This window comes from Olea europaea, chromosome 16, assembly GCF_002742605.1.
Source record: "Olea europaea var. sylvestris chromosome 16, O_europaea_v1, whole genome shotgun sequence".
Lineage (NCBI taxonomy): Eukaryota > Viridiplantae > Streptophyta > Magnoliopsida > Lamiales > Oleaceae > Olea > Olea europaea.
Genome location: NC_036252.1, coordinates 8,625,710 through 8,642,643, shown reverse-complemented (window position 1 = coordinate 8,642,643; position 16,934 = coordinate 8,625,710). Strand labels below are relative to the sequence as shown.

Sequence of the window (16,934 nt, the reverse complement as noted above, 5' to 3'; positions counted from 1 at the left end):
TTTTTTTTTTTTATTTACAAGTTGACAACTAAATAAGAGCAAATTAGAAAAATTCTTTGCAAAAATTGATTTTTCAACAACATTGAGCCCTTATTTTATGGAAATTAAAATCAAATTTTTAGTAAATTTTAATAGAAATTGATGAAATGTACGGTTAAAAAGTTATGAAACCCATAAAATATGTGGTTAAAATTAATTGTTAACTTTGACTTAAATTAAAATCTATATTTTAATTGGTACCAAACAGAAGTTAAATAAAATTTCTTAAACTGTGTAAAAAATACAACTAGACTAATTCTCTGTTCCCATTTCCTTTCGACAATAACTTCAATATGTACAAGTAACATCATTCATAATTAATATTGTGTTACATGTATATAATTGTTTACATACATGTGATGCGATGAAATGTGATAGATTGTTCTAGATGTCTACAATTATTTATATAATAATTTATATACACATAATATGATAAATTATGATTGAGCCATAATTTCTTCAACAAAAAATAAAAATAGAGTAAAATAAACTTCCTCACCCCCTTTTTGACACATTATTTATATGTAAACCATTATATAACCTTATTGTGTACAAGTAACATTATTCAATAAATAATATTTATTGATTCTACGAATTATAAAATCAAAATTAAAGTTTGAATTTAAAAATAACTTTTTAAATTGAAAATAAAAAATGAAACCCAATAATTGCCCACTGTGACTAGTACACTACCATTCCCAATACCATAGCTGCATAGCACTGCATGACAGACTCAATTTAATTATACCTCTCATTTCACATATTAACGCATAGATTGATTTTATAGCACTACTGGCAATATGAAATTGCCAAATTGGCACTTAAGGTCTCCAGTCCACACACGTGCCACATTTACGAGTTGAATCTCTCCTCATTAAGGCGATTTATTATGTAACACTTGCTAATGGGACCAAATAAAGATCAAGAGGAAATAATACAACACTCTTAACAGTCTTAGTGCCAATGAAACAAAACTCAAAGATGCGACAACGGCCATTCAAGTTTGTAGCAAAAGCATAGCTAGTTTTATGCACACGACTCGTACAAAGAAACACTGAAAAATATACTTATCTAACCAAGTTAAGTTCAACAAACTTCAAGGCATAGTAAGATTTACGTCAATTCTTCTTCATTTACTAAGAAATATCATAAAGTTAAACGGATACTTCTTGAATTTCAATCGTATTCCAAGGAAAACCGAATGATGGGAATTGCAACCAAGTCATCGAGGACAAAGAACGTACATCCATTACTCATAACATGTCCGAACTAAACAAAGCATACTTCAAGAACATATTATTTTGAAATCACTGTGCAGAAAACATATCCTCATTCCTTCTTCCCAATCCCATGAGACATGTTATAGATCCCTCTTCCCTGAACGGCGATCATCAAGAACAATCAGATCAAACTCAATTTGAATAAAAATAGCCTAAACACTTAAAAGAGCAAAACGAACTCACAATCATATATAAAGAAGTAGCAGCCAAAGCCAAAGGAATGGCGACTGAAGTAATCTTGTCATACGGTCCTTTCAGATATGTGTGTTTGTGGATGCTCTGAAAATACTTCTGCTTCTCAACCAGCTTTTCCCATGGTCTAAAGGGCTCTTCAGACATCCTGCATTATTCATTTATTCTTCAACTATTCTGTTCTATTCCCTAAAACAAAACTTCTCAGAAAAATGGAAATCGATAACCAAGAGACTCATTACAACTTCTCAATCTACTGAGTAAGTTTCATGTTGACAAGAAGAAGTCAGATAAGCATTTCAATGATTTATCCAGTCTACATTTGTTTTTCTTCATCCCGACAGGTGGGCGTAGAGATAAGATTGGCAAATCAAACTTGCTCAACCTTTAAACAGAAATGAACATATTCTATCTTTGGGGATTATTTTAAGTGCAAGAAATTAGCAGTAAAAATAAACAATTTTCATTTTTCGTTTTTCCTCACTGTAATAACAGCATTTTCTCTACTCAATTCTTAACATCAGGACGCCAAATACTATTCCAACAAGGAATTGAGATTCAACGAGCTATACCAAAATTCCCAACACAAATATTAAACCTTCAAAATCCAATGAAATACATTCGCACAAACTACATATTCTCAAAGATACGACCATCAAACAAAAATTAAAAACAGAAAAGGACTGAAGGCCTAGATCTAATATAGGATAACGAATTCAACAGATCAAATATCCGTAAACAAGAACGAATCCTAGATACTGACAAACTTACTACTAGGCCAAAATGATAAATTTTGGGAACAAAAGTATGATCAAGATTAGAGAGAGAAAAATAAACTTGCCTGATTGTGAGTTGGAAAGGCACGAAGTAGCAGAGACTGGAGCCGTAACACTGTAGATGATAATAAGAGAGTGCTAAAAATGGCAATCGCAAGGGCAAGGGTTGAAAATTGTGAAGAAATTCGGGTCAGACCGGTGAGTTTCTTCCTGTCTGGTGTCTGTTCAGGAAGCGGGCCTGCTGTCAAGGACCGAACAAACCGAAATGACAAAAATAGCATCTATTGGGTCCAAACTTCTTCTATAGTACTCTATTGTACGCATCTACTACCAGCAGTGATTATTTATTGGGCAGTGCAGGCACATTACAGAACCCAGTAAAGGTTTTTACAAAGGGATGGAGTCGAGATTTTTTTCTTCATTTTTTATTTCATTGAAGTCCACGTGGGACCGATCCCATGTGAGGGGTCGGTAAGAGCTCCGTACACAGAGCTTTGCCCTTATTTATTTATTTATGAATTATTTTAGGAAGGGGATGTTTTACTTTTAGCCTTTAGGTAATATTTTTACCTCCGCATTTTGATGTCATCATATTTTTTACTCGTAATTCATCAATTCTGGATATAAAGTGAGCCATATCGAATTTAAACTACCAAATTTTTTTGGCTTGTTTAGGCTGCAAGTTTCAAAACAATGGCACAGTACGACCCAAAAAATCTCTTGGATGGAGTCTTGTTGGGATTCTTTATTGTGACCGTTTACTAGTTTAATGGTCAAAATTCTACTCGTCACCATTTTCAAAGTTTCAAAAGGATGTGCAAGTCAAGAATTTAGTTGAAATAGGACATGAAATTAACAATCAAATTGCTAGTAAAAGATGAAATTAAAAGTCAAAAGGAGAGTTGCCAAGAAGGATCTTAAAATAATTTTCCATGCAAAGCAACTCCAAGAGTCAAAGAAAAGCACTGGAATCAACACTGAATAAAACCTTTTGGATATATAAATTATTTCCATGTTTCACATTCAATTAAATTTACATGTAAAAACCAATTTAGTTCTCAAAATGAATATGTTTTATCAAATTGTCATTGGAACTGACCCCATCTTTTAACTGTTGTGATTTGAGTACTACAACCATAAATGGAATCCATTGTTCAAGCTTAGGTCACTCATGTTGTGAAAACGGGAGATAATACCGAATTAATTCAATACCATTTTTTTTTTTAAAGAAAATAAAAGATTCAGCCACAATATGAAGCAATTGATCATAAAAACACAAAAACAATGCAATTATATCAAGAATTGAGATTTTATTATAATATGAAGAAAGAACACAAAGATTATATATTTACAATGTTTCTAATTTCATACTAAATCATAATGAAGTGCCAACTATATATAGGGAACAAATAGAAGACATCCAAACTCTTATAGTAGAGCTGTAACTGAAGTAGAATGCAAGAAATTGGAGTCCAAAACGGAGTAGAGGAGGAAAAATTGGGTAAGAGGCAAAGCAGATAGGTGGCGTTGCACCGTCATGCGAAAATCGTTGGAGCCACGGCACCCACTTTAGGATCCTTTATTCCAAAATCTCAATTTTCTTCATCCCAATGGTCTTTTAGACTTCAACACAAATTCCTACTCCAATAGGCTTCCAAATAGAATTTCAATTAGAATTTACCAAGTAAACTTGAATAGGATTTCATGATAGCATTCCAAATAAAATTCTTCTTATTATGCACTTTAATTAGAACTCTCAAATATCTTTAACAAAGAATTTGAATCATACTCTTATTCTAACAACTCCAAAGATCCAAAACTCGATCATTGTAGAATGTGTTCGTTTTCTATTTAATTGCCAAGTTTTTATGAGATTCTATGCTAAAATTTATTTTCATTTATATTTTTGTTATATCCCTATTTCACATAAACATACATCAGTACATGTGACATGTAATGGGCTTACACAACAGTTAATTAGGCAATTGTCTCCTTTTTAGGCGTCCGAATTGATTTGAAGCTATACACAAGTCGACCACACAACATTCCTACAATTAGTACCACGTTATAATCAAAGTCGAGCACAAATCGATTAATTGATTATTATTGATCAATTGTGTCGTGATAATGAACACAACACTTTATAGCGAAATAATACTTGACGAGGACAAGAGATGTGACGTGACTTTCATCTGTCACCACTCTTCATATTTCTATACGTATACATTGTTCATATGCAAATTATCCAATATTTCTTCCATTTGTCTGTTCATATGATCTTGAAATCAATGCAGTAATACTTGAATAATCACTCAAAAAGACCAAATAATAATAATAATAAATCAAAGAGATGAATGATACATATCCTTCAAAGAAGATTATTAGAGATTTTCAATAATTCTACTATAGGATCACCATCGTGCTTCAGGTACACATCATTTACGATTATTAATTTAAATCAACGGCCAAGATTGCAAGTAATCTTAAGTAATTTATAGATCATGTTGTGAGAAATTGTGGGATATCGGTGTAGTTGCATACAAAAGATGTTGTGACTTTTAATTGAAGATAAATAAATTAGAAGTGCGACCTTCTGGATATAAAAGACTTGTTAAAATGGGTTCTTTTGACCCTTTATATTCAGCGGCTACGGTAAAATATGGTGAGAGATGAGAATTGCATAGCCAAAAGTTAATTAAAATAATTTGTACTTGGATGGTATGAGATGTGTTACATGTGCATATATGATCTCTAGTCGATATTTTTTGTTCTTGTATAATATAATATTGAACTGTATGATTTGAAAAATTAAGCTGTTAGATAGATAAAATATATATTATTCAAATAATAGTCATTATTCATTTTTTTGATCAAAAGCTAATGTGTGAACAATTGATTTAAATAGATAATAGGGAGACTCAAATTCTGGATATTTGCTATCTCTGATAGCGTGTTGAACCATTAAAATGAAAGTATTATCTAAATATTATCTTTAACATATGATGTATAGGACTGACTTACCTCATGTTTGGTGGTGATTAAAATAAGAATTTTAATAGATTTTGATAAAAATTGATGAAATATGTGGTTGAATAATTGTCAGTTTCATCACTCTCATTAAATGTGTGGTTAATATTAATTGTTGACTTCGATTTAAATTAAAATTTTAATTTTAATTGCTATCAAACACGGCTTAATGTCAAAATTGAGGACTCTTTTCTCGAGCCTAAAAATTCTTGTAACTCCCATAAATATGGTAGCTTGATGCAGAACTGAGTGGAAGTAATAGAAAATTGGAAATTAACAACGGTCAAATTCTGGCTTCTGCGCAATATGCCAAAAGGCAACACCGCACTCAATCTCAATAATTAATCCAATGTTAGTTAATTCTTCAATTCTTATCTTCGTTGGTTGACTTGGTGTTTGAAAACTTACAATTTGAGCGAAAATTATGGTCAAACTCAATAACATGTACGATTGGAAATATATTTTGATAAAAAAATGTGGTTCAAACAAGAGCTATATTTTTATTAAAAGTGATTTCATCTGAACACAAATGAATAATCCAAGATTCGTAGTTTGATTACGTTGCGACGGTCATTTCGTAGTCTTTTGTGTGATTGATTATGTTATAATGAGGATATAATTATTTATAGTAAAGATCTTGAGACAAATTTTTTTTTTTAAAATTAAGGTTGCGGTTGGTTTGGCATTTCGGGCCATTTTTCGTTTTCGAAAACGCAGAAAACGCGTTTGATCCGTCGTTTTCGAAGCATTTTCGAAAACGAGTTAAAATCTATAACTGAAAACGCAAAATAACTTTTTATCATTTTGAGCGTTTTCAGTTAGAAATTTCCAAAACATGGAAAACGCCAAAAACGCGCCGTTTTCAGGGAAAACTAAAAATCGTTTTGAAATAGAAAATAAAAAATGGAAAACTAAACCAACCGCAGCCTAAATTTTTTATCATCTTGTTTTACTTGATTTTGCAAAGGGAGTTTCTGACTATTTAATGGGACAGTTAAAATACCAAGATTGAAGAAAAAAAATGACCTGTATTTTTGACTTGAATATATGCTGTTATAAATTCCTACGTCCAAATAAAGAATTATATTGGTAAGAAATAGACCTTAATTTTTGACTTGAATATATGCAGTTATAAATTCCAATGTCCAAATAAGGACTTATATTGGTAAGAAATCACTGTCTTTAATTAAATTTAGTGACATATTGAAAAGAAGTGACCATTTGCCCAACTTGCACTTTCCTTGATGCATTTGATGGAGGCCGATCAAGTCGACGGCTAAAGCCCATCATTTTCTTCATATATCCCTTTTTCCGGAGTTCATATGTCTAAATTGTGACATGCGGTCGGAAATTTCTTCCCCGAGTCCTTCTCCAGAAGGCATTAATATGACTTGTAAACTCGGGTTGAATTTCAATTTGGTACGTATGTGTGTACAAAGTTTTGAGCCATTAAGGCCTCTACAAGTCAAATTATTTGAAATTGGGCATGCAAGATATTTCTGCAATAGGGGTGGGGACCATACAGCCGGCATTTTTGAATTCATGTGGGGTCCGCATTTTTTGTGAGTGTGTGTAACCCATTTTGTCAAAATTTGTGAGTACATATATATTAATCCATTCCTTTTAGTACTTNAGTTTTCTCCATACTATTAAAGCTCGAGCGAGTAAAAATGGCGGTGGCATATTTGGGACGATCGAAGGAAGAGAGATGAACAGTTCGACATATCATGAAGGAAATGATTGGAATGAAAGTAGAATTAGAAAAAAATAATCATTGAGTCAAATCAGTAAAACAAAACAAGAAAAGCGACGAATCATTCGAATATAGAAACTCGACCAATTTCGACCTAGAGATAAAGAGTAATGCCAATTAGTTTTAGTGGTGCTACATCCATTTCATCTCTTGATATTGAGGTCTTCACTCACAGTCATAGGAATGCCTAACACTAGAAAAATGGAGATTTCATGTATGAGAGTCATACTGGATTGATATAAATAAAGAACTAGAAATTTGCAACAAAATTGTAATGACGAGTAGTTTGTTGTTTGGCTGAAATGATTTCGGATCCATTTTTTTATTTTTCTATCTAATTTCAACCATTCTACATGTACACTTTTTTTCACAGTACACATACATGCAAGTGGGTGGGATCCACGATTAAAATAATCGTGGACCCTACCTTTGTGAGGGAGTGTGAAAATTGATGTAAAAAAAGTGATGTACAAATAACATTTTTGATCTAATTTATTAGTCTTGTACGATTTTGTTATAACGTTGATATGAAAATAACACCCGACATATTTACAACACGCCTTTAATAATTTTGACTTTTTTTTAACCCTTTTCTAATACTTTATTCCACATCAATATTTTCCATCTCTATCCATGGACTTGACAACGTTAAAAGAAGACCCAAAAATAAATAAATAAATAATCACTGTCACTTATTTTTCAAATATTTGAGAAAATAGGATGTGAACAAAACATTTGAGAAAGTCAGCTCATGCATAAAATGTCTATTAGGGATTAAAATTAGATTTTTAATAGATTTTGATAAAAGTTCATAAAATGCGTAGTTGAAAGGTCATAGCTTCCATACGATATGAGATTAAAATTAAATATTGATTTTAACTTATATGAAAATCTAAATAATACATTATGTAAATCTCAATATACACGTAACAGGATCCAAATTTTAATTCCCGTCAAATAGGGGCAAATCAATGAATTAACTAATTTCTCTATAAGAGCATGTGATGGTGGCAATTGAATGGCCCTCGCGCGAGAACCTTGCGTGAAATTAACAACGTCAGAAGCTTCTGTCAACTGGGCAGCAAATTACACCCACCATATTGAGCACAGGCCACTATCCAATTAGTTAAAGCTATTAGGGCATCGACTGCTTCCGTCTTTGATCACCAACCTCCCCTTTTTGATACTCATTTTATCAATATTAAAAAAATTGTGTGCCAATGTCTCGTCTACTAAAAAGTCTATTTAAAAGTTAAATGATTACATGACACGTACACAACCCGTCTTGACATGAATAGAAGAGATCAGTTAGACATTTTTATTCTTTTGACAGACATCACATATGCGTCGCATGACCATTTAATTTAATATCTAAAGAGACATATTTGGTTAGGTAACAATAGGGATGGCGCGCAGGTCGGTTTGGTTCGGTTCGGTTCTCTTTAGAACCGAACTGAATCAAAATTTTCGGGTTTCTAGTATAATTATGGAACAGTTCGGGTTCCGTTCCGTTCCGTTCGGTTCTGTACTATAATTAAATTTTTTAACATATATAACAACATTATATAAATACAATTAATGATATATTCAATGATTTTGGAATGCAATAGACTAGTAGATTACCTTGTTCAAATGATCACTACGATCAAAGTTTCGGTCGACGGAGGTCGCAACTTCGATCGAAGGTCACAGCATTAGCCGACGATTGTATAGATTTTGAAATGTCAACGAGGTTACGAGAGTGAGTACGAGAGTCGAGACAACGTTATGCACTTTAGTGTAGGTGTTTAGAGTTATTTAATGGATTCAATCTTGTTGTGTTAAGAAATGAAACAATAAAATAGATTATGGGGCAAAAAATTAAAAAATTAGAAATGAAACAAATTATTGGGTCAAAATTTTGGATTTATAAATTGTTAATTTGTTTAGAACAAATTAAAATTAACATAATCTGATTTACTCAATATAAAAAAAAATTAGAAATATTCGATTCTTATTCGGTTCTTGGGTTCTTGGTCTAGAACCGAGAATCGAATCGTACCTGTCGGTTCTCAATTCAGATATCCGTTCGGGTACTTAATTTGACAAGAACCATCGGGTTCGATTCGATTCGGTTCGGGAGATTTGCCCAGCCCTAAGTAACAATATTGCGCGCACAATGATAAAAAGTTGGAACATATACGAAAAGTTCAAAACATGTTTGTCACACTTCGGAAGCCCTTGAAGAATTTATCCTTTAATTAAATAAAGGGCCCACAATCAGCGTGCATCGACGGCCATGATCGAACCATCACGAAAATTAGTCTATACACAATATCACCTGATCCCTCTCCTACCTGAATATTTCCAACTGTACTTTTGTCACCGTGTTGAACAGCGGAAGCCTCTGTTTGTAGCCTAATTTTGACCGCAATTAATGTAATAAAACCACCCCCACTCTCCCCCGACCCCACGAATATATAAGTAGATAATTTTCTCCCAGGAAAATATTTGTCATTTACCAGTTTCTCATTTCATTTAAACAAATGAAAGCAGTTTAAATGAAAGAGAAACTGCATGCAACCAAAAATTCATGCAATTAGTTACGTTTCAATTATCAATATACAGATATGTCTTAGTACTGGTATAGTTGGATTCTGATATATTTATTGTGCGGGAAGCAAAAAGTGCTGTTGTTAAAAAGAAAAGGAGAGCTTAAAAGGGACTTTAAAATGGCGGCTGCACTGGCCGGAGATGATCTGTCTCGGACTTCGAGTAGTAAGAGGAGCTGGAGGTCACAGAGTATAAGAGAAGTGTGGCAAGGGCCGCCGGATGTGTTCACCAGGAATAGTACACGGCGGCAGGAGTTGGATGATGAGACGGAGCTCAAGTGGGCCGCCATCGAGCGGCTGCCGACGTACGACCGGATGAGAAAAGGGATGCTGCAGCAGGTTATGAGCAATGGGAGGATAGTACATGCTGAGGTCGATGTCACCAATCTTGGTGCACAAGATAAGAAGCAGCTAATGGAGAGCATTCTTAAAGTTGTTGAGGATGATAATGAGAAGTTCCTTCTGAGGCTGAGAAATAGGACTGATAGGTGAAATTTTTTATGATAAATACAATTTGGATCTTTGATTTGCTTAAATTTAAAAATGATCTGATTATGAAAGAGGGGCATTTTTATTTTTTTATTTTTATTATTATTATTTTTTTTGGGTACAGGGTGGGAATTGAAATTCCAAAAATTGAAGTGAGATTCCAGAATTTATCCATAGAGGGAGATGCATATGTTGGAACAAGGGCACTGCCTACTCTGCTCAACTCAACCCTGAATACTATAGAGGTATTTTCTCAATTTGCACATATGATCATCTTTAAATTTGCAATGTTCTTTAATTGATCTTGACTTCTTTGCCGTTAATAGGCTGCTTTAGGGATGATTGGGCTTTCTTCATCGAAGAAAAGGGTGGTTCAAATCCTTAGGGATGTGAGTGGATTTATAAAACCATCAAGGTGCGTGATTAAAATCCTGCAGATCTTGTTTTATCAAGATTGCAGAAGAAAAATAGCTTTAAAATTTAGAACTTCATTCCCTTTTACATAAATTTACTGGTGATCTGTGTGCAGGATGACCTTGCTTCTTGGGCCACCAGGCTCAGGCAAAACGACATTGCTAAAAGCATTAGCAGGGAAACCCGATGATGATATGAAGGTATGTTAATTATGTCACCCTTTTTGACACAACATATCCTGTAGGCAATATTAGACACGACTAGACAATACAATGGACAAGATTTTAACTTTTTTTCTCACCTTATACTTCGAGTAATCTATAATCTAGAGAAGTTTAAGCACTATAAACAATTTTCATTTAGTTACCGCTAAATATGGCAAAAACAAAAAGAAACTTGAACCTATGGAATTCAAAGATGCTTTCGTTTTTCCTTTGATTCATTTTTATAACTGATTTTGAGTTTGTGAACAGGTGACTGGGAAAATCACCTATTGTGGCCATGAATTTAACGAATTTGTCCCCCAAAGAACTTGTGCTTATATTAGCCAGCATGATCTTCACCACGGTGAAATGACAGTCCGTGAGACGCTAGATTTCTCTGGTAGATGTCTGGGAGTCGGAACCAGGTATGAAATGCTGCTAGAATTGTCAAGACGAGAGAGAGAAGCTGGTATTAAACCTGATCCCGAGATTGATGCATTTATGAAAGCCACAGCTATGGCAGGAAAGGAAACTAGTCTGATTACGGATTATGTCCTTAAGGTCTGTGCCATTAGTATCTACAAGCAAATATTTATCTTTAAACCCTTTCTGGCAAGCTTAACATATCATGATTTTACAACAGATTCTTGGATTGGATATTTGTGCTGATATTATGGTAGGAGATGATATGAGAAGGGGAATTTCAGGTGGACAAAAGAAGCGTATTACTACCGGTATGTGGTTCAACAACGAGTTCTTAACAAATAGTTAGAACAATACAATTTTATATTTTCTTAGAGATGTTAACAATCTGATGGTTCTATTGGGTGCAGGGGAAATGTTGGTAGGACCAGCAAAAGCATTCTTCATGGATGAGATATCGACCGGGCTGGATAGTTCCACAACTTTCCAAATTGTCAAGTTTATGAGACAGATGGTTCATATCAATGATATAACCATGATCATCTCTCTCTTACAGCCTGCCCCCGAGACTTTCGAACTATTTGATGATGTTATACTTCTTTCAGATGGTCAGATTGTTTATCAGGGTCCGCGTGAGGAAATTCTTGAATTTTTTGAATACATGGGATTTAGATGTCCAGAAAGGAAGGGAGTTGCTGATTTTCTACAAGAAGTGACTTCAAAGAAGGACCAAGAACAGTATTGGTGCAAAAGAAACCAACCTTATCGATATGTATCCGTACCTGAATTTGCAGAGGCCTTCAATTCTTTTCACATTGGGCAAGAAATAGTGGAAGAACTTAGAATTCCATATGATAAGTCAAGAACCCATCCAGCAGCCTTGGTGAAAGAGAAATATGGAATCTCAAATTGGGAACTCTTCAGGGCATGCTTCGCGAGGGAATGGCTTTTGATGAAACGAGCTTCGTTCGTGTACATCTTCAAAACTACACAGATAACAATAATGGCAACAATTGCATTAACAGTTTTCTTGAGGACTGAAATGGAAGCTGGTCAAATAGTAACTTCTGCTAAATTTTGGGGTGCATTGTTCTTCAGTCTCATCAATGTGATGTTCAATGGAATGCAAGAGTTAGCAATGACAGTTTTCAGGCTTCCCGTGTTCTTTAAACAGAGGGACTGTTTATTCTACCCTGCTTGGGCTTTTGCTTTGCCAATTTGGGTCCTTCGTATTCCCATTTCAGTTATGGAGTCTGTATTATGGATCATTTTTACGTATTACACCATAGGCTTTGCACCTGCTCCTGCAAGGTAAGTTAAAAAACCGCGCAAGTTTTATGAAATCTTTATCATGATTCTCTTTTGTTGATGAACTATCTATACTTGTGCAGGTTTTTCAAACAATTGTTGGCATTCATTGGTGTATATCAGATGGCGCTTTCTTTGTTCCGTTTCATTGCAGCACTTGGAAGAACTCAAGTGGTCGCAAACACACTAGGAACTTTCACCTTGTTGATGGTGTTCGTACTTGGAGGCTTCATTGTAGCAAAAGGTCCATAGTTCATTCTTTTATTCACTATGTTAAGTAATCTTTTTTGCTAAACATGTTTGAAATTTTTTTTAAGTTACATTTTGGGGAGGATTTTAGTATAAAAGTTTACTTTTGTGAAAGCAAGTCTTTACTTACTTTCCAAACAAGTACTTTTTCTTATTTAAGGCTCACCCAGACTTGATCTACAAAGTTTTATTCAATGCTGAATTATTTAGTTTAATTTGACTTGTAAAAACTTCATTTATTCGCCATTTTGCATTTCACAGATGATATTCAAGATTGGATGATATGGGGATACTATGTTTCTCCTATGATGTATGGACAAAATGCCATTGCCATCAATGAGTTTCTTTCTGAGAGATGGAGCGCAGTAAGATCTCTTGATTCTTATCTCCACATGCCAATTTGAAAGCAAAAAATACAATATTAATATTCGTTTTCTATACTTCTCTTTATGCAGCCCACTGAAGGACGTGAAAATACCGTTGGAAAGACTCTTCTTCGAGACAGAGGTTTATTTACAACAGAGTCATGGTACTGGATATGCATTTTTGCTCTTTTCGGATTCTCTCTTTTGTTCAACGTTCTGTTCATCGCAGCATTGACATTCTTAAATCGTGAGTAAAACATTCATACTAGATATTTTGAATTCTATGCTGTGGTAAATAATAAAGAAGTCTACCTCTTAATTGTGTCCTGTTGAACAATCAGCTCTGGGGGATAATAAAGCTGTCATAACGGACGATGGAGAAGAAGAAAAGAAGAATAAACGGCAATTGATATCAAGTGCTGAAGGTTTGTGGTTTCTTAGAATAATTTTTCTCACCTAATGGAAGGTAGTGAGACATATAATTGCTTGATCATAAGAACTAAAATATTTGCACGACACCTTTATTCACCTACTATATAACGATAACTACAGATGTTCAAATGAGTGTGAGAAATCCCCATGGAAGTATTGGAACAGTAAACAATGAAACAAGAAAAGGGATGGTGTTGCCTTTCGAGCCCCTCTCACTTGCTTTCAACCATGTGAATTACTACGTCGATATGCCAGCTGTGAGTCTCTCACTCCAAACCTTTATTCATAGTGTATATGCTCCATCTATGACAAGTTTTCTAACTTGGTGAAATCGTTTTATATCAGGAAATGAAGACTCAAGGGGTTAACGACGTAAGACTGCAACTGTTACGAGATGTTAGCGGAGCTTTCAGGCCAGGTGTTCTAACAGCATTGGTTGGTGTCAGTGGAGCCGGAAAGACTACCTTAATGGATGTCTTGGCTGGTAGAAAGACTGGAGGATATATTGAAGGAAGCATAAGTATTTCGGGTTTCCCAAAGAACCAAGAAACATTTGCACGAGTCAGCGGTTACTGTGAACAGAACGATATCCATTCACCTTTTGTTACTGTATACGAGTCACTCCTTTACTCTGCATGGCTACGCCTTGCTGCTGACGTGACAACAGAAACACGAAAGGCATGTAACTGTATAACTCTGTCTTAGAAACACGTGTGTATCATAGAAACCATTCATGAGCATTTTTGTCTGACAGAGTTTTTCTCATTTCAGATGTTTGTTGAGGAGGTAATGGACTTAGTTGAGCTTAATCCCTTGAGGAATGCTCTTGTTGGACTTCCAGGAGTAGACGGTCTTTCGACTGAACAGAGAAAGAGGCTCACCATTGCTGTAGAATTGGTTGCCAATCCTTCCATAATCTTTATGGATGAGCCCACCTCTGGACTTGATGCTAGAGCTGCTGCAATTGTCATGCGTACAGTGAGAAACACAGTGGATACAGGCCGAACAGTGGTCTGCACTATTCACCAGCCTAGCATCGACATATTTGAAGCTTTTGATGAGGTATAGTTTCACTTGTAAATTGTCTCAATAGTTAAATCTTCGACCCTTGTAAAGCTGCATTTTATTTGACACTCGTACATTGATTTCTCCTTGCAGCTACTGTTGATGAAGAGAGGAGGACAAGTCATTTATGCCGGACCTCTTGGTCGCCAATCCCATAAGCTCGTCGAATATTTCGAGGTGAGTTTTGCTCTCTTGTATGATTTTGCTGCTGTTTTATTCGGTCAAAGCTCATTCACAAGCTAATAAAGTTTTATTATCCTTTAAACAATAAGCTGATACATGATTTTATTCTATTTACTCATGCAGGCTGTACCAGGAGTTCCCAAGATCAAAGAGGGTTACAATCCAGCAACTTGGATGTTAGACGTCAGCTCCAGTGCTGCTGAGTCTCAACTCGATGTTGATTTTGCCGAAATTTATGCCAACTCTGATCTTTATGGGTGAGTGATAGATGACACAGTACCCATAGTATTAGACCTGACTATACAGTTTCTTCTTCCTTATTATTGTCTACTGTTTTAGAATTTTTTTATCATTTTCTTAATTTTCCACTTGCAGGAGGAACCAAGATTTAATAAAGGAACTTAGCACTCCTGCACCAGGCTCGAAGGATCTCTACTTCCCTACACAATATTCCCAATCCTTCTTGATTCAATGTAAGGCTTGCTTCTGGAAACAACATTGGTCATACTGGAGGAACTCGCAGTACAATGCAATTAGGTTCTTCACAACAGTTGTCATAGGAATTTTATTTGGTGTCATCTTTTGGCAAAAGGGTGATCAAATGTAAGTCCAACATTTCATTCTTGAAGCTTACTTAGTCATTGTCTAAACATTTTTAAACTGTGGTTATGGTCATATATTACATTACCTAACAAAAAGCTCAAATCTAACTCTCTGTGTTCTTCAAACAGAAATAGACAACAAGACTTGCTCAATCTGTTGGGAGCTACTTATGCTGCAGTTCTTTTCTTGGGAGCCACTAATGCTTCTGCAGTTCAATCTGTTGTAGCAATTGAAAGAACAGTATTCTACCGTGAAAGAGCTGCAGGAATGTACTCAGAGTTGCCCTATGCATTTGCTCAGGTATGAAATGGAAAATCTCACTACAGGTTTTTAAGTTAATATTTAACTAATCACTCAATCTCATAACTTATATCGCAATTCTAACTTGTTTTCACTGTTTATCAGGTGGCTATAGAGACTATCTATGTTGCAATTCAGACCTTTGTTTACTCTCTACTACTATACTCCATGATTGGATACCACTGGACTGGAGAAAAGTTCTTCTATTTCTACTACTTCATATTCATGTGCTTCACCTACTTCTCAATGTATGGTATGATGGTTGTCGCATTGACTCCGGGCTTCCAAATTGCTGCCATTGTTATGTCCTTCTTCCTCAGCTTCTGGAACTTGTTCTCCGGTTTCCTGATCCCCCGTCCAGTACGTATTCCTATTTCCACCACACAAAATAACTTTTCAAAATATGAAAACTATACTTCCTATTTCAATAATTTACTACTAACCTGGTGTACAAATTCTTTCAGCTTATCCCAATCTGGTGGAGGTGGTACTACTGGGCTTCTCCTGTTGCCTGGACAATATACGGTATTTTCGCATCTCAGATAGGCGATCAGACAGGCGAACTTGAACTCACTGGCAACACTGGTAGAGCAAGGATTAATGATTTCCTTAAGGACTACTTGGGTTATGAACATGATTTCCTTATACCAGTGGTTTTTGCCCATGTTGGTTGGGTGCTTCTCTTTTTCTTTGTGTTTGCCTATGGCATCAAGTTTCTTAACTTCCAAAGGAGATAGAGAAATTCAAACTTTCAGGGGTGTGAACTTATACCATACAGTTTAAATGTATATCAGTTATGCAGCTCAGCAGATTGGAGAAAACCAACTGTTTACTTCTCCATTTTTCCTTTGATTTACTTTTGGTACAAGTGTAGTCTGCCTGGTTTGATTTCTTATTCAATGTATAAATTATTCTTTTTGTGTTGGTGAATTTTGTAATGCTTCTGTATCATATAAGTAAATGAGATACTTCTGAAATATTTATTCTAATGAAAGATTAGATTCGAATCTTGCGAGGAGCAATAAAGTTTTACCTCAATTTTATGAATCACTTTTTCTCCTACCCCTTGGAAAATTACAGTTTCCACTTCTTATTTTCTCTTTTAGAGTATCTGCAATGTTTAAGCAATTACTAAAATATGGAGTGAATAATTTCTACTACAATTCTTTTGTTACGGGATACAATACTATTATTTAGGGTTGGTATTTTTTCTTTAGACAAAGGTCCCTAAGGAAAAATACC

The 16,934-nt window shown here is 34.9% G+C and overlaps 2 protein-coding genes across 2 annotated transcripts; one reads left to right on the top strand and one right to left on the bottom strand.

Annotated features, from left to right (window-relative positions):
• Nucleotides 1–1,021: 1,021 nt before the first annotated feature.
• Nucleotides 1,022–2,495, bottom strand: LOC111412029. Its single transcript, XM_023042764.1, has 3 exons — nucleotides 2,353–2,495; nucleotides 1,503–1,659; nucleotides 1,022–1,416 (listed from the first exon to the last, which is right to left on the bottom strand). The coding sequence occupies exons 2-3, from the start codon at nucleotides 1,656–1,658 to the stop codon at nucleotides 1,369–1,371; spliced, it is 204 nt and encodes a 67-aa protein (XP_022898532.1). The 5' UTR covers nucleotide 1,659; nucleotides 2,353–2,495; the 3' UTR covers nucleotides 1,022–1,368.
• Nucleotides 2,496–9,583: 7,088 nt separating this feature from the next.
• LOC111412028 (pleiotropic drug resistance protein 2-like) lies at nucleotides 9,584–16,702 on the top strand. The gene is made up of 20 exons (XM_023042763.1): nucleotides 9,584–10,146; nucleotides 10,272–10,392; nucleotides 10,474–10,562; nucleotides 10,677–10,761; nucleotides 11,035–11,325; nucleotides 11,408–11,498; nucleotides 11,598–12,498; nucleotides 12,579–12,739; nucleotides 13,006–13,109; nucleotides 13,200–13,356; nucleotides 13,451–13,534; nucleotides 13,662–13,798; nucleotides 13,887–14,219; nucleotides 14,313–14,603; nucleotides 14,700–14,783; nucleotides 14,913–15,046; nucleotides 15,165–15,392; nucleotides 15,521–15,692; nucleotides 15,798–16,052; nucleotides 16,157–16,702. Exons 1-20 carry the CDS (start codon nucleotides 9,779–9,781, stop codon nucleotides 16,427–16,429), a joined length of 4,359 nt encoding a protein of 1,452 aa, XP_022898531.1. The 5' UTR covers nucleotides 9,584–9,778; the 3' UTR covers nucleotides 16,430–16,702.
• Nucleotides 16,703–16,934: the final 232 nt, after the last annotated feature.